The following is a 27,395-nucleotide window of genomic DNA, read 5'->3' on the forward strand; positions in this document are numbered from 1 at the left end:
GCATCGTGAATCTAGGTGGCACAGTAACATAAACTGAAATTTGCAAAATCGTGAAATCTAATCTGAAAAAGGATCACACTGCCAACACAGACAAGCACATGTGGGACAATGTATCACAATTGCTTAGAAATATACCTGGCATTTGGCTCAAATCCCATGCTTATTTTGCTAATTTCTCAGTAATTACACAATTTCTTCCAAAATGATTCAGCACTTAGCTTTTGTATGCAAATGGATGCTTGGGTGGTCATTTTATTGGATTCTGTACAAACCCAATTTTGAAATCATTACCACAGCTGGCATTTGTTTCCAAGCAAAGATGGGCATTGTTTGCAAAAAGGACTTACTGAGCGACACTCTGCATCATGATCCTGTCTGTCCTTATACAGCCCATTAATTGCAGAAGGTCGTAAACATCGCCAACGACCCAGTCAGACTGATTCATTTTTCCTGAAAAAAACATCAAAGAATTTGAAAAAGGGGAATTTTGAAAATGAGATACAAAATACACAAACATGCCTGAAGAAGCCTTGATACAGCACACATGTAATATTATAACAAAGCATGACAAATACCAAAACATAATAACATAAGCATATTATGTACATGCACCATGTGTTAATCTACACAGGAGTCTAGCGCTCTCAAGTTTAACTCATTGAATGCTTCGTGCACGCTACGTATCCTACTATAACATGCCACACTCGTGCTCGCACGCCTACTATTGATTGCTTTGTGCTTGCATTGTTTCCTACCCTCGCCTGCTTCGTGCATGACTGCGCACATTTGGAATTACGATCATTGTTACGCCGTTTTGCATTGTATTGCGCACCACATGCACGCCGTAATTAGCACTATTGTGTGCAGTGCGAACTCTGCTTTCTGACAGATCAACTTACTCACGCGGCTTACATTCGACTTTTTCGAGTATTTCTACATTTTTTACAAGATATGGCTCCGCCTCTGAGAGGGAAGAGACCTAGGTTTTTTGATCCATACAAACACTCCACAAAATGGAACAACTTGATACAACTCATATTTTAGCGGTAAAGATAATAACCAATCCATATAATGAGGACACCATTATAAGGGGTATGAAATTTCCTACAACTTTACTACACAATATTTTGTGGATAAACTAATCGTTAGAGAGTTACAAGCAATTATAATCATGACTATTGAAAGGAGTGAATACGACTCGCGATCCCAAAATCAATGTGGCACAGGGGGGTTTTGTGGCTGGCACAGGGGATTAGCATCGGATTAGCACTGTGGCGTTGGGTTAGTAGTGTGCGTGGCATGTTAAGAGTTAATGCTACATGTAATTAGTCTGCAGCAGACAATGATTTCATGAGAAAGTATTTGAAATCAAGGTTACTTGTTAGTCATCATAGATCTGGGTCATTTGAATTTACATCACCCTAACTCTGTAAAACCATAATATCCAAGCTGTAAAATAACCACACTATTATGAAGGCGTCGTGGTCTAGTGGTGAAGACTTCCGTCTTTCAACCTAAAGGACATGGGTTCGATTCCAAGCCATGGCGTGTTTTCTTTTAGCAAGAAAATTACCCACATTTTGCTTGCACTCAATCCTGGTGAGGTAAATGGGTACCTGGCAGGAAGAAATTCCTCAAAGAGCTTTACACACCGGAATCGGTAGACTAGCTTAGCCGGGGTAATTATAGGAGCGAGCGCCTTGAGCCCCTAGCAAGGTGGATACGTGCGCTATACAAATCCTATATTATTATTTAAAAGACAAGCACATGTGAGGCAGTTTATAATCCTTACTCATAAGAATACCCAACACCTGGCTATAATGCAATGTGTACTCTGTCCATTTCTCAGCCATTACACATTATCTACCAGAATATCTAGCAAAAGCCATATTTCTCATTTATACATACAAATACTTAAGTGGTTATTCTATTGGACACTGTTCAGATAACCACCACAAATCATTTTCAACAAGCCATTAACATGCATTTTTTGATCCTCCCAACAATGATAATTGTATTACATGTGATGATGATGACGATGATCCACAGCTCTTACAATGCGCCATATTTCTCTTAAAAACAATCATAGGCGCAGGCTCATCCAATTAAGCTAATTATTACACATCTGCTGAAATAAGTTAGTTTCGAGAGACAATTTGAAGAGTTCAATGTTCAAATCATCTCTCAAAACTTACAGTGCCGCTCACGGTAAACTTGATACTATGGTTTATCACGTGTTTAACTTCGATCACCACAGAGCATAAGAATGTTTTCATCTTGGAGTCAAAATTATTATAACCAGAAAATAAAATTCATGTTCAAGACTTTATAAAAAGAATGCAAAAACTTACTTCTGACTTCAGGGAGACCCACAGACATGGCAGCCTCTGGTGTAGAAGAGAGTAGATAATAGCATACACCCTCCCTCACATTCCCTGCATCTAACAGGCTCTGGGCCTTCACTTTGCAATCTTCCAGAGGGGGGAAACCCACCTGTTGGATCAACAAAACAAAATTGTGAACACAGACTGAGGTAGATGTTGAACTAAAATTCATCAGTTTGAGTTTGAGAAAGAGAGAAATAAGCAAAGGGGAAGAGGGAGAGAGAAGAAGAGAGAGAGTAATGGAAAGAAAGAGAGGGAGAGAGGGGGTATGTCCTCCAAATAGAAAGAGAAAATTGAGTGAGGTAGAGGAAAAACAGAAAGTAGTGAAGAAGAGGAGGGTGACATGGAGAACATAGAAGTCAAAATACTTTCAATTATGATTGACACTACATAAAGATATGAATATCCTATATGAGATACACAATGAATTATACATATAGATTCAACATAATAATACAAGCCATATAATCATGGGCATAGTCCATAGTTCTGTACCATGGTGCAATTGAAACCTCTTTTGAGAAAATGGACCTATGAGGAAATTAATGTATATTATACAATTGAATATTATAGTTTGAAATAAAAATAATAACAGTAATAAAGATTTTGGGGTACATATATTTACCTTTTCATGCATATGGTTGATCTCAGCTGCACTTCCTACACACCTCGCACAAAGCCTGACCTTCATATCATGGTTGTTAGGAATGTCTTCAATTAGGTTATAGGCTAGATCCCTATTATTGAATTGAATAACAATACATGAAAATAAATAATAATCATTTAATATTTTGAATGGCTCAAAATAAAATACCAGAGATATTCCACGAATCGCTGGTTTCTGGTTTTCAATGAAATAAATCCATCCAATATAATTATCATTATCTATCCCCCCCACAAAAAAAGGGGGGAATTTGATTGAGCAAGTCATGTCACTTACCACCATCAGTTAATATGGCCTCACTTCATAGGATAAAACTTGATCGTAGAACTGCAACTTACATGGAGTTTATTACAACATCATTTAGTATCATTGATTGTTGTACGCATTTGTAAATAAGGAAGTGCAATCAACCTTGCTTTAGCAACCAATTACAATATCACAATATGTTTGAATTTGCTTGAAATCTCACCAGTTTCCCTGTCCTTCGCATCTTCTTGATAGCATCTCAGTTGCCATGGTAACCAAACTCGAGATCTTGCCTCCTTTCAGTGACTCTCCTATCGATATGACCAGCTCTAACTCGTGTCCCCTTATTAATTTGGACAAAGCAAGCTGAAAGAAAAAAAGAAAAATAACAATACCTGTCTAATGAATCATTGCAATAATGATGATGATGATGATGCACAGCATTTGTATAGCGTCATATATCTGTCAGAGACATTCAAAGGCGCATTGGAGGAGCCAGCCAATCTGGGTCACCTACAAGGGTGCACACACAGAACTGTGACCTGTGATAACTGGTTGGGGGAATGCAGGTGGACGACTACACCGGGGTTTCCCCCTACTCTTCAATAGTGCAGTGGGTTCTTAACGTGCAAGGTGGCGATTCTCCTCTACATGGGGCCTCCATTTAACGTCCTATCCGAGGGACGGAGTGTTTTCCACTGAAACATAGCCTGCATTACACACAACGCACTGGCTTCAGTCATCTTTAGTTCGACGGGCAGACACTTTATCGACTGAGCCAACTTCACTCTCTCTCAATAATAATAAAGGCCCTGTCACATCAATCCGTGCAAGCCTTGCGGGTGAGTTGCAAGTGATTGCCCACAACTCACCCGCAAGAATGTTTGAGCATCAGACTCGTTACGCTTCTGTGTCTGAGTTGTGTGCGGGGTACTGTCAATGCACCCGGACAGCAGGCGACATGCGGGTAGCAAAAATAGTTACATGTACCCACAAGTCACTCGTAAGGCTTGTTTGAAAAAATGTGACAGGGCCTTGATATAGGATAATTGTATAGCACATGTATCCACCTTGTTAGGCATTCACGGCGGCCCTATATTAACCCAGCTAAACTCGACAACCAATTCCGGTTCTCACAGACTATTGAGGAATTACTTCCTGCCGGTACCCACTTACCTCACCTGGGCTGAGTACAAGCACATTGTGTATCAATTTCGTGCTAATAGAAATCACGCCATGATTGGTATTCGAACCCACGACCCTCTGTTTCAAAGTCCAGAGACCAATCCACTGGGTCACACAATGCTCCATAATCAAAATGAATGAGCAACTGATCAACTTTATAACAAATCAATGTATATTTCCTGATGCAATAAGGATATACATGTAGCCATCAGTTTAATCACTCAGAATTGATTTATTTTGGGATCAATAATTTGACTTGCAAATGACTACAAATATCTTGCAATAATTTCTAAAGGAGCTGCCAAATTCAGCCCATGTATGATGATGTATGGACATGTACATGCATGACAAGCCAAAGTTCAAAGTTTGTGTTTATTCATCCAAATCGGAAAATTGAATTTCGTTCACAACTTTGTTTACTTTTAATATCTAACCTTTCGCTTTGGGAAATCAATTCTTGACATTAAGAATTCATATCTTGATATCAAAATTTGATAATAATTACAAAAAACAATTCTCTATTGAAATGAATACTTAATATAATGAGATTTGATTAAACAGACGACAGTATACAGTAAACATACGGCAGTATACACTGGCTAATTGTCCAAAAGTGGAAGCTCCTTAGCAGAGCTGCTAACTTTAATATTCACATCTCACAGATAATTTTTTGAGAAACCAGCAAAATCTTTCAAAATTACATCCAATCCAATAAAAGAAATCAATACATGATTCAGGGAAAGTTAAATATCTGCAGTTTTTTGCACAAAATCTTTTCTTAAAATCTGTAATTTTTTTTACAGAGTCTCTCTGACAATCAGAGGGAGCAGGCAGACTTGTTTTGATGAGTGATATGAAGAATAAGTTTGATATGTGGGGGCGTCGTGGTCTAGTGATGATGACTCTTGTCTTTCAATAAGAGGGAAATGGGCTCAAATCCCAGCCATGGAGTGCTTTCCTTCAACAAGAAATTTACCCACGTTGTGCTGCACTCAACCCAGGTGAGGTGAATGGGTAGCCTACCCAGCAGGATTAATTCCTTGAAATGCACTGAGCACTGGAAGGCAGCTCGAGCTAAAGCCTGCCTGGTAATATTAATCATAACAAAGCATGTTGGATAGATGGCGCTATATAAATGCCGATTAGTATTATCATTATGCATACCCTTTGTTGCCCGGCAGCAAGATGACAGCATGCAGATAGTACAGGTGACCCATTGTGAAAGAATTTATTAGCCATCAGATCAACCACAGACAGAAGCAATCTGTGAATCAAAGATAAACGAAAGTAGTTGCTGTAAACAATGACTACATGAGAAATTCTGTAAGACCAAAGTTAATTGTCACCGTATCATTGTAGATATCTACATAAATTGAACATTGTGAAATCATGAAATCTAAGCTGAAAAAACGATCACACTCCTCCACTCTCGTTAAGTAATAGTATTTTGTATTTGGGTGTATGTTGGGAGTTGTATTTTATATAATTTACGGTGTAATCAGGTGTCAATGATGTCATATCATCCCCCTTTTTAGCTCCAATAATGATTGTGTCTGTATTAAACAAAAAAGTACTTTATATGGTATCTTTCTACGAGTGGAAATAGACTTGAAACTTGTGACAATTCAAATGCTTCACTCTCCAAACTTCTTCACCATTGTCACTCACTTGTTAGACTCCTCCTCATCCTGCATTCCGTTCATCCTCGGGACCGCATCCCCTTCCTCCTCGTGCCCCGCCGTCGTCCTCCCGTTGACAACCCCTCCTCTGCTTCTTGTATCCATGGTAATGGGTCCCTCGCTGGCCACCTGCGCGACGAGGAGCGCATCGTTGAGCTGACCACGGTGGCAGTAAAAGCGGACCAGTTTATCGACGTTGTGAGTGATGAGATAATAAGGCACACAGTCAAGATTCTCATCAGCTGACAGATTCTCCGCATATCTGCAAAGGGGTTGGACAATTGGGGAGGGTTTCATAAAGATTATTGTAAGAGCTTTTCCTTTATAAACTACTGAAATCTTTGCACCTGATTGGCTGAGAATTAATTAGTCAGTGAAAGTCGGACAAAACTTTTCACAAAATGCTATCCTGAACTTATGAAATCATTATCCATTGATATGTAACATCATGCATCCCCCTCCCTGTGCATGAAATTATTTTAGCAGCAGACACTAGTCTAGGTTCTCAGACACTCTCTTACTTCACCAGGTTAGAGCTATGGAAAACATGACTGTGGTATAGCACAGCCATTCAGTCTCGAAAGGGTTAATTACCCAGATTGCTACAATTCACTTCTGGACGATATGAAAGGACAGATGCATTCTCGACAGCTTGCATTCAAAAGCATTTGCAATTTTCAGATCAAAGCCAATTAATATTGTGCAAGTGGTAATAAAAAATCTTATATTTTCTTGAATTTATAACATGTTGCTTTACAAAAATAATACATGGCAACTACCATTTTCTCACCTCTCAGCCAATTGCTTCCAGTAATCCATGGACACTCCCGGGGCTATTGCCAAAGCTTTCTCCCACTGCCGACGAGATAAGAAATAATGAAAAGTTTAAATCATTCAAAATGAAGTCTGAAACAAAAATACTGCCATAATCCTGTTTGCCCAATTGATCATGGGCCCGGCAGCCACTGTGTAGCGCCAGATCAACGTAGCTCTATCCCTTGAATTGTTGAATGCCAAACAGGGTAGCAGCAACTCCCATCTTTTAATATCTTTTAGTCTCACGCGGCCAGGGCTTGAACTACGTACCGACCTCCCGCTTGTGAGACGGATGCTCTACCAACTGAGCAAACACAACAGTTAACATCAATGCTAATACAAAACCCAACAGGTCAGTATTCTGAACATCACTGGCTGAAAGACATGGCACACTTATGAATTCAAGCATATCAAAATACTTGGGTTAGTGGGGTTAATCGCATTAATAGTCCTGAACTATCTGACCCAGGTCAAAAGCAGGGTTTAGCCCTCCAATTTGCTGTGCTAAATAAACACTGCAGTACTAAGCTTCATGGTGTAAACACATAGTCTGGGGCTGGACATTCTACATCAGCCAATGAAACAACAGCAAGTAATGTATTCTTAATTGGCCCAGTGCGTGGGATGCCCAAGAAGTACATGTATGCTCATCTTTATCCACGTTGTGTGAAAACCATGTAATTTCTAAGTTTAGGCCAGGTGGCAAGTACGGGACAAAAATTTAAGGTGTGAAATGCTAAAATGAATACTTGTAGCCCAGGGCTAAGCTTATAACAGTACTAAAATTAGAGATGCAATTTGAGCTTCTTGGAATGAGCTACCAATCAAAATCAGCACAAAACCAACGAGGTTGAATTTTCGTAAAGCTGTCGTGAAACATCCGTTAGAAAACTGAAGATATGGGATTGTGTTATCATTTATATATCTTTAATATTGTGAATACTTTTAATCTTTGCTAAATTATGCTATGTAGGCTTTGCTTATAATATACATGTATTTCAGACTATACTTAGTAGAGTCACAATTTGTAATGGGGCCAGACTTGACTCCCATTCATGCTATTTTTTTTTCCTATCATCCTTGCTTTTCTACAGAGTATGTATTCGTAAGTATTTGACTATAAACTTTTAAAATTGTTATTATCATTGCATTGGATAATAAATTCATCATGTGAAAAGCCTAATAGAATTATGTATTTAAAGAATGAGACTCACCTCTCCCAACTCTACCATGAGCTCACAGTATCTCTGCGTTTCACCCAGCTTCATATGCAGCACAGCAGCTTCTCTCACCTTCTCTTCCCGTAGCCGCGATGTCTGGCCTCCCCGCCCTCCCAGCTTTGCTAGCTCAAGTTCTTTAGCTTCAGACTTCATATGAAAACATCACAAGTAAAAAGCATACATCTGGCTCACATATTCATTGTTGAACATTATGACAGACATGAAAAGAAACCTATAAAAAGTATACATATGGCTTATATATATATATATATATATATATATATATATATATTCTAATTTGAAATACAATGTCATTTAAAAATAATATGAGATTGTAACAACTTTAGGTCCCAAGAGGAAAGTTATATTGAAATACAAAATCTAGGCCCACACAAACACATTTTTTTGTAGTGTTGAAGCTATGGTCTGAACTATTGGTCTAGAACGATGGTTTATGCAGACTTCATGCATTGAATTGTGCTTAATTCAGTAATAATATATTAATAAAGTATCAAAAAGTGAATGTAGGCTTTTGTCTTTCATTCATTGTTAAACAATTATGTTCCAGTGTGCTGGGTTAGCAGTTCAAATGCACAAAAAAATTGATGACATACAACTTTGGAACACTATTGAACTACATTTATCTTTTCTAACATTTGCAGAAGGGCTTACCGATCTGAACTTGATGAGATGTTTTCTGTGCATGATTCCTTTACTATAATCCTCTGGTAGAAGGCTATCGTCTTGACCGTTTATAATGGACACGAGTTCCCAGAGATTAGCTGTATCGCCAGGGGACTGAATCCAAACATAAAATAACTATGAAGCATCAATGCAAAATTATATTTTTAAACAGTGAAACCTGTAAGTGAAACCATAAAGACCACTTGACCATCGGTGATGAACACCACATCACAAAGTATCTCAATCAGCCACACACAGATAAACAACGTACTCAGATTATCAGAGCTGCCAACCTCTGGGAATGAAAAACTGTATTCTGTGATTAAAAAAAAAGGATTTTTCCCAAAAAAGTTTATTTCATAATAAAATGCTTGGCGCACTCGCTGATCGCAGTGCTCAAGCTGCATGCAAGCTAAAACAAGCACTGCTCTTGCAGATGAAAAAAAAACATCGAAACATGTGTATATCTTCACCCTGGTCTTAACAAAATGATTGAAAAAACAAGTTACCTGAAATTACATTGATCTAATAACCATATTTGTGTACGTTTTATGAAATAGAGACATATAGGGATGATTTTTCTCAATGAATTACGTTTTTGTAAAAAAAAATTTTTTTTTTTCTTTTTTCAACAAAAATCATATTTTTAAAGAAAAAGCGTACTGCAGTATTTTGCAAAAACATACTAAATACGCCAAAAACGTATACTGATTGGCAGGTCTGGATTATCCCTCGCTTACCAGGAAATCCCCCAGGTCATCTGTCTGAAGATGAGTGATTGTTTCAGTCATTTGAAATTTTGATTTAAAGTGATTGGTTAACATTGGTTTGACTTTTAAAAAATCTGAGCTAGGTCACACTTGTCACATGTGTCTGTGATATGTTACAAAAATGAAGCCCAGAAAAAATTGCGTTCAAAAATAATTATTTAGTGCTTCAAAAATTGAAATATAAAGTGACCGGAAACACCATCTTAATTTCATCACATACACTTATGTGTAGTATTTAGGTGTCTATAAGACGCCTATTTACAAAATCGGGGTTTGCCTTGTAGTTTTAGCTTTTCATTCTCAATAATGGTTGTTTTCAGGGTTTATTAGTTCTAATACATGCACTTGTACACATGTTTCATCTTGGTTTGAGAATTTTTTAAATTGGCTGCTCACAAAGTTAAACAATACCTTTAACTTCCTGTAGCTTCTTTGTGATCAAGCCAATCACTTGACATGCCTGAGAAGGGCATGCGTGATTAACTGAGAAGTTTGTTTAATCCCATCTCATTTTCATTGGTCTTTCTTTTGGCATTTTGTAACTTTGGATTCTGAAACCGACTGATGTGAAGGGCTATAGCCCCTCTGTAATTTAACCAATCTCTTAATTATTGACATGTGCTTAGTAAAGCTAGCCTGTGTACAAATATTGTTAATTTTGATTGAGTGGAATTTGTGCAGTGCCTGTGTGAAATTTGGTCAGTTTCTTTTGGAACCCAGTTTATACTGAACAATGAGGAAACAGCTACAAAGAAAAGGCCTTAATATTAGTGTCACCACCTTCACAAAAAAATAGAAACTGAGAAATGAGAGTGAGGTTGAGAAAGAAAGCCCTGTAAAAAACTCACTGCAAAGAGATTAGAGAACCACCGGATTATTGTCTTGAATTCCACGTTACCACGGTAATGATCTATCTTGGACTTGAGGTCTCTGGAAGCCTTGCCCGACATCAATGTGCTGGTGTTGACAGCCATGGCATGATCTGAGAGGGAAAAAAATGAAAATCCATATTTTATTGTTCGAAATAGAAATCAGATATAGAAATCATACGAAAATTCATTTTGCCCAATTGATCGTGGGCCTGGCAGACCAGATCGACGTTGCTCTATCACTTAAATCGTTGAACGCCAAACAAGGTAGCAGCAACTCCCATCTTTTATTGTCTTTTGATCTGATGCAGCCGGGACTTGAACCCCGACCTCCCGGTTGTGAGTCAGACGCTCTACCATCTGAGCCAACCAAAGCGAACAGTAAATTGATTGGTCTACCATTCATTTGGTGTCATCCCACATGGTCAAATCCTTCTTCATCTGCAACCAGTTTGTCTACTTACCATCTGGTTAAATTGCCATTTAGCCAAACACATCAGGATGGCTTACACAGCAGCTTATAGACCGAGATCATCACACCAGATTCTTCTAAAGATTCCCCTCCTCACCTCCCCCCAGAAAAAAAAAACATAAACAACCCACGCTGAATGGGCTATCTATGCTGCAGCACCTTCTCTTTGCAATAACATTCTACCAACAAAATTGAGAAATATTCAATCAATACAAACTTTCAAATCTAAACTGAATTTTTATTTTTTTTACATTTCCAGTTCTTGGCATCATGACACTCATGCAAACGCGACTCTTTCTTCCACTTTACTTGGGCACCTCTGAAAAGAATATTTCTAGATGGTACTTGTACTAATACCAGCTCTACGCACAATAAAACTCTCTTCTTATCATTATTACCTGTTGTTGTGACAATCTCTTGCCATGGTCTCCTGGCGATCACTCTCATCTGTGATGACATCACCAGTGATGTCAGAGACCAGATCCTAACGGTGGAATCCCTTGAGCAGGATGCGAGTATAAAGGGTCTATTGGGATGCATGGCTAGACCATACACATCAGCACCATGATCTAATACCTTATCAACACATGCACCATCCCTGTTTAATAGGAAAAGGAACAGAATATGGTAAAATTAAATAAACAAATCAAAAAGGAAATATTTCTTTATTCTAAATGCAGCCATACCTGCTAACCCTCAAACTGAAGAAAGTTTATTTATTATTTATTTGTCTTACTTTAGTAGGGTGGCTCCATCAGTAATTGGCAAACATGAAATCAGAAGAGAAAATGAAACAACACAAAGGGCCAGTTTATTGATTAAGGCTATTGTATCAGACTGTGGCTGAATATATGGAGATTACCAAATTTCCTATGTACATGTATATTGATACAGACAGATTATTCACAGGAATAGTTGAAATGACCCTCTTTCTTCCACAATCTCTGTGAGTGAAAGAAGCAGGCAATACTTTTTTTTATTTTTGGGGGACCTATGTACCGTTTGAAATAAGAGGGCAATTGCTGATTTTTTTATAGTGTAAGGGCCACATTTTGCACAAGAAGGAATTATGTGGGAAGTGCAAATATCATTATTCTGCCATATGTAGAATATCGATTCTCTAAACACCCTTGAATATTGTTTGCAGCAGAATCTGGGGCAACTTTAGAAAGAAAAGTTGCCCCAAAATATTTGATTTCGGAAATTTTAGGGGTGACTTAGGCTGGGATGAGGACAAAAAGGCAGAATCACCCTCATCTTACACTGAAAATAAATACAGTTTATTTTTGAAAAAATTAATAAACATTTCAAATACAGATTTCTTCAATTTAAATGCAAGTTAATGACCCAATGGAATCATATGTTCATTTATTTTGATGCAATTCATTTTGTGAACCTTTCAATTGTCTGCTCCAGGAAAGTAAAACACTGTTTGACTTCTCATGGACAAATTAAAATTATAATGGATCTAAAAATGAAACATACATAGAAGAACCAACAACCATTTAAAGTTTATGACATCATAAGATCAAAAACTAACATATGGTCCGTTGGTATGCTGATTTGAAGAAACGATACAAACTTTAAAATCATCCAACTTTCAATCATTCCTCAAATTTGAATGAAAATGTACGGTAAGTTTTTCTTTTTTTATTTTCCATGTTTTTGTCCATAATCTTGGTAGAATACTTCTTAATAGATGGCACTTTATACAGTTGTGGTAAAAGTTGTGAACCCCACCACATATTGCACCATATCATGCCAAGAGCTGAATGTGAAGAACAACACTCCAATGTTTGGCAAGCCCAGAGAAACAAACTTCATTGAATGTAGTAGTTTATCACCTGACATCACAATTAAATCCTAAAACATGGCAGAACTTGAACACTTTAATAGATATGCCCATTTTCTGGTGGGGTTCACTAATAAAAATAATAATAATATAGATATATTTACCCAGGAAGCCGCTTCAGTTCCGAAAACTGTTCTCCCAGCGGGCCCTGCTATTATTATTACCCCGGCTTTAGCTGGGCTGCCTAGGCGCTCAAAGCATTCAAGGAATTTCTTCCTACCGGGTACCAATTCACCTCACCTGGTTGAGTGCAGCACAGTGTGGATAAATTTCTTGCTGAAGGAAACTACGCCCTGGCTGGGATTTGAACCCACAACCCTCTGTTTCAAAGTCAGAAGGCTAATCCAATGGGCCACAACACTCCACACTAACCTTTGAGCACCACTGTAAATGCCTACAAATATTACTTCTACAACCAATGAATCCATCATCCTACCTGGTATCCCATACTCTAATAGTGTAATCCCACGAGCCCGAGATGAGAAGATAGGGTATCTCTGGATTCCACATTAGCCCTCTCACATGAGCACCATGACCTACTAATATGTTTACACAGCTATCCTGAGTATAGTCCCATATACGTATTGTCCTGTTATGGCAACCACAGAATTCAAGAAACAAAAAAAAAATCATGAACCATTTAGGTTAAAACTCTCATCATTCATTATGAACAGTATGTTCAAATAGAAAAGGAGTCTACATTAAATACATGTAAGACATTAAAGTACTATTAGGAAAAGGTAATTGATTCAAAGTCGGGTGGAATTTATAAAACAAGAAGTCACAATAGCTTGGTATAAAAAATCCCCACATTAATCATGACAGAGAGAATGTTCAAATGAACAGACGTCTTCTCATATTAATTTGCAGACATTTTTCTAGGTACTATTAGGAACATTTAATTGTTTCAAAGTCGGATGAAAAAAGCAATTACAAAGCCTGGACTCTCAGCATGTTTGAAGAGTGTCATGATTAATGGCCAAGACAGGGTGCAAATTACCACATTTGTGCAAACAAAGGTATGATTAATTGCTCAATTAGAAAACTTGTAAACCTGGACCCAGTCTCATGAAGAGATGCGACTGATTCAAATCAATCTCAAATTGCTATTGTCCCACAATTGTGCAGTTAAAAGGAAAACCCATCACCAAAAAATTGGTTTTAGATAAATATTAAAAAAATAAACATTTCTTGAAATTTGGATGTATTTTTTTCCTCAAAAATGCTGCTTATCTTTAATTTAAAAAACCCTCTACATTTAAAACAAGCAGGACAATATACAAAAAAGGATGATAGATAAATAAGAAACCAAGTGACCTATAACCAATTAATTGTTGTGTTATCGAACGCTTGGCGATCATTCATGGGCCCTTATTCTGAACTCTGGTTGAACTTAAACCATGGTCTACAGCGGCAGTTTAACTATGGGAAGCAAAATGTGACATCAATCTCACAAATTAGGTGATCAGTTTATCAAATTTTGCATTCAAAATTAATAAGAAACCCAGTGACCTATAACCAATTAATTGTTGTGTTATCAAACGCTTGGCGATCATTCATGGGCCCATATTCTGACCTCTGTTTTAACTTAAACCATGGTCTACAGTGGCAGTTTAACTATGGGAAGCAACATGTGACATCAATCTCTCAAATTAGGTGATCAGTTTATCAAATTTTGCATTCAAATCATAAACAAATTTCTCAAAATAATGAATACATGAACATTAGTTTTCTTCTTTGTTTAACCACCAAAAGGATCCCAGTAAACACAAGAAGCAGTACAGTGTTAACAAGTATTTTACTCTCGTAACTTCCCATAACTTTTAGCCTTGACTTGGCCTCGGTTAAACTAGACTGTAGAATACAGATCACGGGGTTTGATTTTTACGAATGATCAAACACAATAATGGATGCAATCAAACCTAGAAAACAGCCCAACAATCAATCGCTAGGCTTTATGTTACAGACCCCTGATGTAAGTCCCTTCATTAAGACAGGGTCTTGTACCTTCAACCCTGGACTCCGTAACATAAAGCTCTGTAATTGATCATAAGGCTGATATCTATGATTGATAATACACAATAATCAATGCAATCAATCATAGAAAACAGCCTAATGATCAATCACTAGGCTTTATTGCAACATGGCCCTGTACTCACCCGTCATCTGAGCCACTACATAGTATACCATCTCTTAAAGGAGACCATCGTACATGGAATACCTTAGCTGTATGACCGGGGAAGGTTTTTAATGGTTGCTCGTTGGCCGTTGCTATGTAATATACTCTTACCTTGCCATCGCCGCACCCTGTGGCAAGCATGTCTCTGAATAGAAAAAAGAAAAATTATGTCCTTATTGGTATCATCATCATCATTATCGTCACCATCGTCATCAACTCCATCATTTCCATCATCTTCATCATTTCCATCATCTTCATCATCACTGTAATCATAGTCATCACCACAATCATCATTGTCATTATCATCATTACCACCAACATTATCACCATACATCATAGTCATCACCGCCATCATCATCACCACCATCATCATCATTACCATCATTATCCATGTCATCATCATCATTATCATCATTGCAATAATCGTCATACTTAATAGCATCAGCACAGGCATCATAATCATCATAGAAACCTCTAATTTTATCATCTGTCATCATGTGTTGTTTTTTTTAAAGTAAGCATTCCTATCTACAGTAAGAAACTCACTCAAACCCCCACTTCTACCTCTCTCTACATTATCCCTAACTCGGTCCCCTCCCCCCCCACTTTCCTAATGCCCCTTTCTAATCTATTTGTATGTGAGTTTCCTAGGTGTGACTGTCGCTTAACCATCATTCTTACTTGTTATTAGGACTCCAATCGCATCCAAACACAGCTGATGGATGCCTGTATCTCTGCAGCATTTTCCCATCAATCTCACGAACAATACTGTCAGTTAAACATATCATATCAAAATAAAGTAAAACTGCTTTATTGATCACTTTTATAGTAGACAAAGTGGATACACAATCAGCAGTGCACTGTTCAGTGTCGAAAATACAAAGCTGATTATTTGTTGACCGTCTTTTAATTTCCCCCTTTCGTAAGCGCAGCTTTATCGCGCAGTTTGACCCATCACAAGAAAGGTAGCAAATTCTGGTACCTGCCTGTGTAGGGCTTCCACCGCAAGAGCAAAATTAAACACATTTCAAAACTCAATCGTGCTCAATGTCGCATTTGCGATGCTGTAGGTCATACATGTAAAATCTTAGCTAATTGTGTTTGCAAATGTATCTTCTTTTTTTGCCTTTCAATTTTCCTCCCAATCGGATCTGGAAGACTTTTACTTTTATGACCGGGAACGAGGAACATTGAAAACACCTTTTGTTTCTCCAATATCCATGTATTTTAATAGTATTTTCAATCATGATTTATGTTGCTATTTCAATTTGAAAATTGACAATTAACAAACCTAATACACCAATGTGGTACTAATAGACCAACTACCTTTAGACCAAAGTGAACATAGACCAAATATTTTAGTCTAAACACTATTGGATGCGGCTTACCAGTAGTTATCAGCTCCACATGACGCAACTCTTCTTGAGTCTTTATGGCACCATGCTACAGAGTAGACACTAGTTCGTCCATGCTATTAGAGAGGAAAAGATATGGTATGGAAACTACATTTACATGTAATGTCATGAATTGATATACTACAGTCGAGTGGTTTTGACTCTCGCCTTTCAAACCAAGGGACGTGGGTTCAAATCTTCCCAATGGCACATTTTCCTTCAGCAAGAAAATTATCCACACTGTGCTGCACTTGACCCAGGTGAGGTAAATGGGTACCCGGAAGGATTAATTCCTTGAATGCACTGAGTGCCGGTGATGGTAGCTCGAGCTAAAGCTGTCCTCAGGCAAAAAGCACTATATAAATCAAGCTATTATTTTTATCATTATTATTAAATTACCATAATTAAAGTTATAATAACAAATGTACAATTTTCGTAACAAATTATTATTAGCCAATCAAATTGAATAATTTCAGTAGCATTTTAATCATTGCAAATTTATGACAAGTTATATGAATGCTTCCCTAATCTAAATGTAGATCTACCACGATATAGTGGCTTGACATAGAGTTTAAATACTTTCTCATGAAACAATTCTTTGTTTTAAATGTCAAGTCAACCCCGAAAACAATGTTGATTTAAAACAACAGAGAAAAATCAAACAAGGATATCGCTGAAAAATTCATCAAAATCGGACATAAAATAAGAAAATTATGACATGTTAAAGTTTTGCTTATTTTTCACAAAACAGTTCATGCTTAACCCAATAATATGCAAATGAGAGAATCGATGATGTTCCTCACTCATTATTTCTTTTGTTTGAATTATACAATATTTGAATTTTTACGGAATTGACAATAAGGACCAACTTGATCAAAACATAAACTATTATAACAAGGGTAATTCAACATGTTCAGGGAAGAATTAATCTCTGTTTCACATAACAATGAGGAGAAAATTAGAATGTTTCATATTTCATATTATACAAATAGCGAATAGGCACCATTGCACGAATAAGAATATTCGCTATTTGTGTTGTACAACGCCTCGGAATCTAGCAAAGATATGAAAAAAACAAGAGTTTTTCCCTCCAGTAATCTATGAAAAGGGAGCAAAAATATTGAAAGCGAAAAGCAAAATCCCAAAAGCCGGGCCCACAAGCGCACATGATCTTGGACAGCATTGCGCATTTAGCCAGCGGGCTGTAACGCGCATTGTTACCTTATTCAATGAAATCGCATTGTGACGTCACCTCCTAAAGCCGTGCAATGGTACATTTTGGATGGTACGTCTTGTGTGCAACGGTACGAATGTGTGACATTCAGCCTCCCATTTGATCGCGTACAACAAGCTAAGTAGGCGTTGTACAAAATAAAATACCGAAGAAATAGTGAGTGGGTGACATCATCAGTCCCCTCATTTGCATACTTACCAGGATGTGGATATAACTGTTACCGGTATGTGAAATTAAGCAAAACACAAAAATGTCATAACTTTCTCATTCTACAACCGATTTTGATGAAATTTTCAGTATTATGCTAGTTGAATTTTTCTCTTTCTATTCAAATCAACTTTTTGTTGGGGTTAACTTGTCATTTACGTACTCACCTCAGTATATCTCTTGATTATTTTCCCCTTTGTGATGTCCCATATGAAAGCCCCATTCCTTGATGTGCCTGCCATCAAACAGTTCAGGTCAGCTGCAGAAACAATAGTCACATTTTCAAGAAATCACATACAAATAAACACCAACTATTCAGTAGCAACTGCATTTCTAACATTTGTACATATATCCTATCCAAAGAATGAACAATCCACTTAACAATTCAACAGAAAAATTAACATAATGAACAGTAATAAAAATAATAAAAAATATGAAATCATACATGTATAAAAAAAAATATATACTGCAATTCATAGAGAGAGGGAGGTTATAAGGGTATTTTTTTTCAACTCAATTCAATTCATATATTTGACATCCTTAAAAAATATATACAAATACATGTACAAGATAATATAATACAACAACAAAAAAGTAAAAGAATTTAAATAACAATATAAGCAATAATAAGTATTAATGCATCTACTTTGATATAGATGCCTGGACCAGGTGTTTTGTACGGTAATGCTCACCAGGTGCCCATGAGATGGAGTATATGATGCCTTCATTGCCTGGTGAGGAGTCTACAGCGGTCCAGGAATTGATGTTCCATACCTTCATGGTGCCATCAAATGATGCCGTCGCCAAGAGATCGGGGTTGTCAGGTTTGAATTTGCAGTCGAAGATTGTCTCTACATGACCCTTGGAAAGTATGAGATAAAGAGATGGAAGTAAATATGTAGTATCCACATTGCTAATACTACTTTCTTGTCAGTAAAAGCCCTGTCACATCGTTCCGAGCAAGCCTTGCGGGTAACTGTTCTCACAACCCGCAGGTCGCCAGCATTGACAAAGTCTTGTACGCATCTCTCACATAGTTGCCCAAAGAAGTGCACACAAGTCTGACTTGCATGCAGAAAATGCTCAAAACTTTGTTGCGGGTGAGTTGTGGGCAATCAGCCGCAAGGTTTGCACGGTATGACGTGCCTCCACAATACCACATGCAAACACAGTGGGCAAAGCTGCAAAAAATTGAAAAAATTAGTCATTTGCAGCCATTTTCTAGACATTTTAAGAAAGCTTACCAACTCTCTGAGGAAATCCCATCGTCTTTTCCCCAAATCATAGAGCCCCACCCCACCATCATCAAATGTACACACAGCATGGCCGGGTGGAAGGGCGTACGGTGAATAAAGATCGTTCGTCCGTCGTGGAGCTACCGCTTGACTCGTCGATGATACATGGTTATTGCTATGAGCCGGTGAGGACGACGTGGAGGATGATGATGAGTTGGTGGCCGACGACAGGGAATCGTAGTCGTCAGAGCCGGTGGGTGATGCGTTAAAGACGCATAGGGAATGGAAACCAGTGGTCTTTAGTTTGAGGCTAAGGATAGGTGTGGGCTTAGAGACATTCCAGAGACGAAGTACCCCTTGACGTGCATCTGGATAAGGACAACAAAAGCAAAATAAAACTGCAAATTAAAAGTCAATATCAGGTTATGTACCACTTTTCATATAAATTTTGAAAATCTTGTGTAATAGTTAAGTTACTGAAATTGATAAATTGTTTGAATAAAAAAAAACCTCTCAAATAATCAGTCACAAGATGTCACTTACAAACTACATGACTATACTGAGCAATAATCAAACTTATTCAAGAAAACCTGCATTTTATCCTATCTCTGCTCATGGCTTAAACAATATGAAAAAAAATATGTTGCCTCTTTTGGAAACAAATAAATATAGATTAGACTGGCTAAGAACATAAGTCAGTGAAAAATCACTATTTCATGAAATACTGCCCATGATGACCCTTGACCTACCTCCTGATACAAACATGCCTGGAGCAGTAGGAACCCATGCCATGGTGCGGACGCTGGTGGCCGTACTTGGTAGAACAAACGTCACAATGACATTCAGGGAAACACTGTCTATCATCCGCATCTCACCCTGTTCATTGATGACGAGAAGGTAGTCCTCCGATAACGGATCCCATTCCAAGGCGACAACGGGATCGTCTTCGTCTTCATCCTCGGATTCGGGTTGGAGAACGTGCTTGGAACACTTCTTACCTGAAAATAGAATCAGGTAGGAATTGTGAGTAAAATGCAGACCTACCAACCTCTGGGAATGAAAATTTGTGTTCTGTGATTAAAAAAGAACTGTATTTTACCCCCAAAAATGCATTTCATAATCAAATGTGTGGCGCACTCGGCTCATTGCGGTACTCAAGCTACATGTAACATGCACACTGCTCTTGCAGATGAAAAAAAAACATTGAAACATGTGTACATGTATATCTCACCCTGGTTTTGACAAAATGATTGAAAAAAAAAGAAGTTACATTGATCCAATGACCATATTTGTGAAAGTTTTATGAAATAGAGACATTTAGAGATGATTTTTCTCAATGAATTATGATTTTGTAAAAAAAAAAATATATGCCTACATCCTTCGTAAGGGCGAAGTCTATGAATGAATTTATTGCGTCATAATAGACATTTCGACGTATAGGCGAATGTAGAGGGCGTTTAGGTGAATTGTGAACTATGAAAAAAGACAAAAGAATTTGCCTTCCTGGCGGATCTAGTATATATGTACATGTACATGTATACTATAATATATATATATATATACAAATAAACAATCTTCAAGTAATTTGCAAAGAAACAGAAAATGTGTACTGTACATATGTCAATGCAATGCACTCTGGAACACATTTAATGAAATGTAGGTTCTATGTACACGTAATGTATATCTAATGTACATGAAAATGGGACATCTGGAAATGTATACACAGCTGTGTACATTAAGGTATATTCTGAGACAACTGTCTATCATGTAATTGTATTGGTGGCTAAAAAATGTCATCATTTTGAGGAATGGGTAGAGCATGCTATATTCTGTGTCTGAAGTGAAATTCAGACATACAAGTACACGTACATGTTAGGTATTAACTCCCCCCCCCCCCTCACACACACACAAAAACTGCTTCCACATTTTGCAAGATCACTTTGAAGTTTGGTGAATGTACAATATGTAGGCCTACAACCTAACTCTGGGTTGAAAAAAAATTTATCTAATAACTAGCACATCAATGATGTGGAGCTCATCCGGCATCTCGCAACACAATTTAACACAATTTTAATTTCAGCCCAGTTGACACTGTAGTGAATTATATTGGTGACATAAATTGAGGATATAGAATTGAAATTGATGAAGAAATGACATACAAGCATTTTTTGTGATGTATGAATAAATTTCATATGAATTAAGTATTAATTATTATCTAGTCAAAGTTTCTTAACTCTATGTAGAACCTTGGTGAACCTAATGTAGCTCTCAGATAGAACAAAAATAACCAAAATAAATCAACAAATAAAAAATTTTTGTGAGTTTTGAAAATATATGAATAAATAGCAGATTCAATGAATTTCAAAATTCTATGTTTAGATTTGGTATCACCACCTCGAGCTATCATATAAAGCAAACAAAACTGAAATTGATCAACAAATGAAGAAGAAATTTTTTTTTGTGATATATGAATAAATTTTGCATAAATTAGAATACACAAAATTTCAAAAAATTTTGTACAAGTTTGGTGAACCTCATGCAGCTCTACCAGATGGAAGAAAAAAAAACAAAATCTGTCAACAAATTGAGAAAAAGGTGTTAGGTGTCATAAGAGAGTTTTGCATGTAAACTTTAAAGTTGACCTGAAAATGACCTTTGACCTTATCATGTGACCTCCGACTGCAGCATAACATGCAGGTCCCCCAAGCCAATCCACCATCGAAGTTTGGTTGAAATAAAACTTACGGTTGCGGAGTTAGGGGTCATAAGAGAGTTTTGCATGTAAACTTTAACGTTGACCTGAAAATGACCTTTGACCTTATCATGTGACCTCCGACTGCAGCATAACATGCAGGTCCCCCAAGACAATCCACCATCCAAGTTTGGTTGAAATACCACTTACGGTTGCGGAGTTAGGCGTCATAAGAGTCTTGCACGTAAACTTTAACGTTGACCTGAAAATGACCTTTGACCTTACCATGTGACCTCAGACTGCAGCATAACATGCAGGTCCCCCAAGCCAATCCACCATCCAAGTTTGGTTGAAATACAACTTACGGTTGCGGAGTTAGGTGTCATAAGAGAGTCTTGCATGTAAACTTTAACGTTGACCTGAAAATGACCTTTGACCTTACCATGTGACCTCCGACTGCAGCATAACATGCAGGTCCCCCAAGCCAATCGACCATCCAAGTTTGGTTGAAATACAACTTACGGTTGCGGAGTTAGGTGTCATAAGAGAGTCTTGCATGTAAACTTTAACGTTGACCTGAAAATGACCTTTTACCTTACCATGTGACCTCAGACTGCAGCATAACATGCAGGTCCCCCAAGTCCATCTACCATCCAAGTTTGGTTGAAAAGTGACTTACGGTTGCGGAGTTAGGTGTCATAAGAGAGTCTTGCATGTAAACTTTAACGTTGACCTGAAAATGACCTTTTACCTTACCATGTGACCTCAGACTGCAGCATAACATGCAGGTCCCCCAAGTCCATCTACCATCCAAGTTTGGTTGAAAAGTGACTTACGGTTGCGGAGTTAGGTGTCATAAGAGAGTCTTGCATGTAAACTTTAACGTTGACCTGAAAATGACCTTTGACCTTACCATGTGACCTCAGACTGCAGCATAACATGCAGGTCCCCCAAGTCCATCTACCATCCAAGTTTGGTTGAAAAGTGACTTACGGTTGCGGAGTTAGGTGTCATAAGAGAGTCTTGCATGTAAACTTTAACGTTGACCTGAAAATGACCTTTTACCTTACCATGTGACCTCAGACTGCAGCATAACATGCAGGTCCCCCAAGTCCATCTACCATTCAAGTTTGGTTGAAAAGCGACTTACGGTTGTGGAGTTATGTGTCATTACAGGTTTGTGACGGACGGACGACATTTGGATCCCTAAGTCTCGCCTTCACCTCCGATGGGCGAGACAATAATATATCAATACTTAATCAAGGAAGTATTTAACAGTAAATCATATATGTTTACCAACTCCAACTTTCATTAGAAAGTATATCTTATTCTTCTTCCAGCTAAACTTCTGACGCACACACACTTTATGGGTTTGTTATTCACTATATTTCATGTTCTCCCTAAAACGTTAACTCCCCCATTTCAGAGTAAAGTTATGACGTACAGATTAATTTAATTGAAAAGAGTCTAGATCAGACCAAAATAAAAGGGGTTCACTTCTGAATCCTAATCAGATTGCAGTTTCAGAGATTTGAGCTCAGAGCTACAGAAAAGTATACCACATCAGTTTGCAGCATTTATATTATCTTCATCTTCAGAGTATAGTCACCATCAGACTTACTCATGTATTTGTCATTATCATCAAGTAATCATCTTTAAATAATAAATGTATATGGACTGTACATCCTGCAGTGCTTGTCTCATTTAAGTCTGGTTGAAAGTTAAAGAGCAATAAGATCCAACACAACACGAGTAAAACTTTTCATGTTCTCTTTGTGTACGCTCTCAATGCAACAACCTTGAGACAAGGAATATTATACATAATTACACCTCTTCCTTCTACTGTCAGGTTTAAAACATGTTTCTAAAAAATATGTTCTTCACTACTCTAAATAAGCACAAGTGTTTCTCACATAGAATGCACCACACCTAGTCTAGGTCAGTAGAAAATGAGGAACACCACAATGACACATTAAATTAAAAACATTTTACACTTGAGTGCTGATTGCTTCATGGCCTAAATGTATTGAAGTGGTTGCTTTATTGCTTTAAGTCACGGGTAAAATGACAGAGTCATCACTAATGTTGAGCAAAAGTCATATCAGGTACATCAGTTTCCCCTTTTCTTTTATATCTTTCTCCCTCTCTTTCTCGTATTACCTTGTATTAAGTGCACTAACAGACTTTTGAATGTTATTTGTGCTGTATGAAAATTGAGTGTCCTTTATTATTTATCATTTTCACACACTCTAAAAGGACTGACATTTGAAAAACTTTGCACATTTTTCAATTTGATGATCTACTCGGCTACATACATGTACACATGAACTCTATCCATGAATAATTGAGGAGTATAAGAAAAAATTATTGCATTAAAATGCCAAACCATGGAATCCAATTGAGACCTAAACCATCTAAAGTATTTCTTAAAAGGTTATGTATTTCCACGCATCAACAACCGTTTAATTTGAGAGTGTTATTCACTTAAAGTAGAAATATATTGAAAATCGTAAAAATGGAGAATCATATATCACAATAAAGGAGAAAATAAGGAGAACACGATGGTGTACATCATTTATCATGGAGACCGATGAAACTCAGTTAATTGATAGTTTAAAGTTCTCTCTCTGAATGTTTCAAACACGCAGAATTACGTCCGCGAAATTGGGGATATTTGATGACGTCACTGTCTGTACGAGAGGCATGATTGGCTCTCCCATGTGAAGCTCCACTTGCATGCAAAACCTGTTGTAAGGGTACATTTTCTCCACATTATCACTGAATACTTCTATCACGAAATGAAAGAAAACCCAGAATTTAAGTTGTCTAGATTTGGATTTCCAAATTGATGATTTTAAAGATGAAGAGAATGATGATGAAGTGAACAACACAGCTCAGTGACGTAGTTGGGGGTAAATTTGGGGAACTATGCCGATGATGATGATGACGATGGTGAAAATTCAACTTGCCTGACGATCACAAGTCATGTACGGTACATGCCGATTCGCTACCAACTCATGCAGCTGCTGCTACAAGTGCTAGCTACACCGCGCGGGCCAAATTAAATCCATGAAAATGAATAACCACATCCAGACAGAGTCTATCATAAGAAGGAAAATAATGATATAACTGTACTTACAAACAAGTGAATAATCCGAACCTGAAGGCAAATCAACTCAACGAATAGTAGCAGACGATATGGCATATGCACTGACGATAAACTTCATGTGGCTGGGATAGATTGTCACTCGTTATGTAACTTTTATCTCATTAATTTGACAAAATTACGAAACTCGGGGAATTATTTATCTATATAAAAATATAGTAACATCTCTTATCATTTTTTGAATTACGATAAAACCTGTTTTGAAGGAAAACGTTGAGGTAAATTAAAATTAGATGTAAAAGATCATCCCCGGCCATCATGCGTAGCATTATGTGATCGTAAACAAACCATCACAACAACACATGCCGTATTGTTTGCTCGCCTTGGCTGAGACTGAGAGAATAGATCTATGCACGTGTTGCACAGCTCTCAATCACACATACAAGCTACGCATGTTGGGGGATGATCTTTTACATGTAATTTTAGTTTACCTCAACGTTTTCCTTCAAAACAGGTTTTATCGTAATACAAAAAATAATAAGAGATGTTACTATATTTTTATATATATAAATAATTCCCTGAGTTTCGTAATTTTGTCAAATTAATGAGTTACAAATTACATATAACAGAACGAGTGACAATCTATCCCAGCCACATGAAGTTTATCGTCGGTGCATATCGTCTGCTGCTATTCGTTGAGTTGATTTGCCTTCAGGTTCGGATTATTCACTTGTTTGTAAGTACAGTTATATCATTATTTTCCTTCTTATGATAGACTCTGTCTGGATGTGGTTATTCATTTTCATGGATTTAATTTGGCCCGCGCGGTGTAGCTAGCACTTGTAGCAGCAGCTGCATGAGTTGGTAGCGAATCGGCATGTACCGTACATGACTTGTGATTGTCAGGCAAGTTGAATTTTCACCATCATCATCATCATCAGCATAGTTCCCCAAATTTACCCCCAACTACGTCACTGAGCTGTGTTGTTCACTTCATCATCATTCTCTTCATCTTTAAAATCATCAATTTGGAAATCCAAATCTACATGTAGATAACTTAAATTCTGGGTTTTCTTTCATTTCGTGATAGAAGTATTCAGTGACAGTGTGGAGAAAACGTACCCACGCAACAGGTTTTGCATGCAAGTGGAGCTTCACGTGGGAGAGCCAATCACGCCTCTCGTACAGACAGTGACGTCATCAAATTCCAGTCAATTCAGAGACCGATGTGAGGCATATTTCGGAGGGGCATTTTAGCGTTTTTTGATCGGCGATTTTCACCTTTTTGTATTATTCTCTGTATTTTGAATGACCCACTGATGATCCCCACATCATTACCTTTCCATTGATATATAATAAGACCACATTCATAATCAATATATTTCTCCTTTAATTCTTTCAAACATAACTTAAGACTTTTTCAGAATGATAATCAAGCCTGTATGTAATTTTCTTTTATCATTCATACCATACCACTTGTGTATCTCTGTCTTTTTTACGCCTTCTTATTGTTTAATATAAACTCAAAAAAAGTTTGGAAATCTGACTGATCAATAATCCCTCCTCTGTTTTCGTAAATATTTACGTGTTATCTATTAGAATGAATAGATCATTCAATTTTCTTTAAAATGATACATGATATGATAATGGTTCACATGGAGGTGCAGTGCCTTGAAATTTGGGGCAAGGTCGAAATTCAAAAGTTGCAAAATGACACAATATTGAAAGTCACTGTTCTTTTTTCTGTGGTGATTAGTGAGTTTCTCAGCAGTTTCTTTTAATTGTTTTCATGCACCTTAACATTAATATGGAATCAAACACACCTCTGCACAAGCAAACACAGAACAAACAAACAAACCATCACTACATAAAACTACAACAAAACATTAAAAAAATGAAGAATTAGGGGCTTGGTTTGAATGGATTTTCATCTCTATTGACACAGACAAAAGAATCATGTTCTGTACTGTGTAAAATTGGGAGTTGGGAGAAATTGACGGCCAAACTCAGATTTCCAAACTTTTTTTGGGGGTTTATTTTGTAAGTCCTGATATTGTAAAAATTGTTATTTTTCTAAAGCAGCTATATTATAAAGAAATAATTTATGGCTGCTTCCCTCTCAATGTCTTTTATGTCATTATTCTTTGTTCCTCATGCATTTTACTATATATGTTCATTTTATGCAGAGAGAAATAAACCTGAATTGAATTGAACGTTCTCATAAAACATTTCCCATTTTGTCTTGAGCTTCTTAACTTCTTTGCTTACCTACAAATAAATTGTACATGTATCTGTCCTTGATGGAGTCATGTAGTCTATTTTCCCACTAATACGCTGTAAAAATAATCCTACAAATCTTTTGCTGTAGAGTATGAAAATGAATTACCCTAATATATTTACATGTCAAAATTACTGGCAATGGACTAGCAATGTAACTATTTTTCCTGAGGGAAAAATAATAATTGCCAGTCCAACCTCGGATAAATAATTCCTATTATATCCCTTAC

At 37.2% G+C, this 27,395-nt stretch overlaps 1 protein-coding gene across 4 annotated transcripts in view; it reads right to left on the minus strand.

Moving 5' to 3' along the window:
- LOC121414072 (WD repeat-containing protein 17-like) overlaps window positions 1–27,395 on the minus strand; it is a 55,643-nt gene that overhangs the window by 6,366 nt on the left and 21,882 nt on the right. For all 4 annotated transcript variants that reach the window (XR_005969803.1, XM_041607131.1, XM_041607146.1 and 1 more), the window contains exons 4-22: window positions 19,840–20,088; window positions 19,100–19,458; window positions 18,548–18,716; window positions 18,023–18,114; window positions 16,409–16,491; window positions 15,702–15,788; window positions 15,001–15,165; window positions 13,278–13,430; window positions 11,388–11,587; window positions 10,497–10,630; window positions 8,867–8,992; window positions 8,189–8,341; window positions 6,949–7,013; window positions 6,148–6,420; window positions 5,644–5,743; window positions 3,518–3,660; window positions 3,010–3,121; window positions 2,352–2,493; window positions 348–450 (exon numbers count right to left, since the gene is read on the minus strand). Coding sequence is in view for 3 of the 4 variants with exons in the window: in XM_041607131.1 (XP_041463065.1) it covers window positions 348–450; window positions 2,352–2,493; window positions 3,010–3,121; window positions 3,518–3,660; window positions 5,644–5,743; window positions 6,148–6,420; window positions 6,949–7,013; window positions 8,189–8,341; window positions 8,867–8,992; window positions 10,497–10,630; window positions 11,388–11,587; window positions 13,278–13,430; window positions 15,001–15,165; window positions 15,702–15,788; window positions 16,409–16,491; window positions 18,023–18,114; window positions 18,548–18,716; window positions 19,100–19,458; window positions 19,840–20,088 (2,908 nt within the window). In the remaining variant the exon portion in view is untranslated. The remainder of the gene's footprint in view (window positions 1–347; window positions 451–2,351; window positions 2,494–3,009; window positions 3,122–3,517; window positions 3,661–5,643; window positions 5,744–6,147; window positions 6,421–6,948; window positions 7,014–8,188; window positions 8,342–8,866; window positions 8,993–10,496; window positions 10,631–11,387; window positions 11,588–13,277; window positions 13,431–15,000; window positions 15,166–15,701; window positions 15,789–16,408; window positions 16,492–18,022; window positions 18,115–18,547; window positions 18,717–19,099; window positions 19,459–19,839; window positions 20,089–27,395) is intronic.

The sequence above is a fragment of the Lytechinus variegatus genome, chromosome 1 (assembly GCF_018143015.1).
Source record: "Lytechinus variegatus isolate NC3 chromosome 1, Lvar_3.0, whole genome shotgun sequence".
NCBI lineage: Eukaryota > Metazoa > Echinodermata > Echinoidea > Temnopleuroida > Toxopneustidae > Lytechinus > Lytechinus variegatus.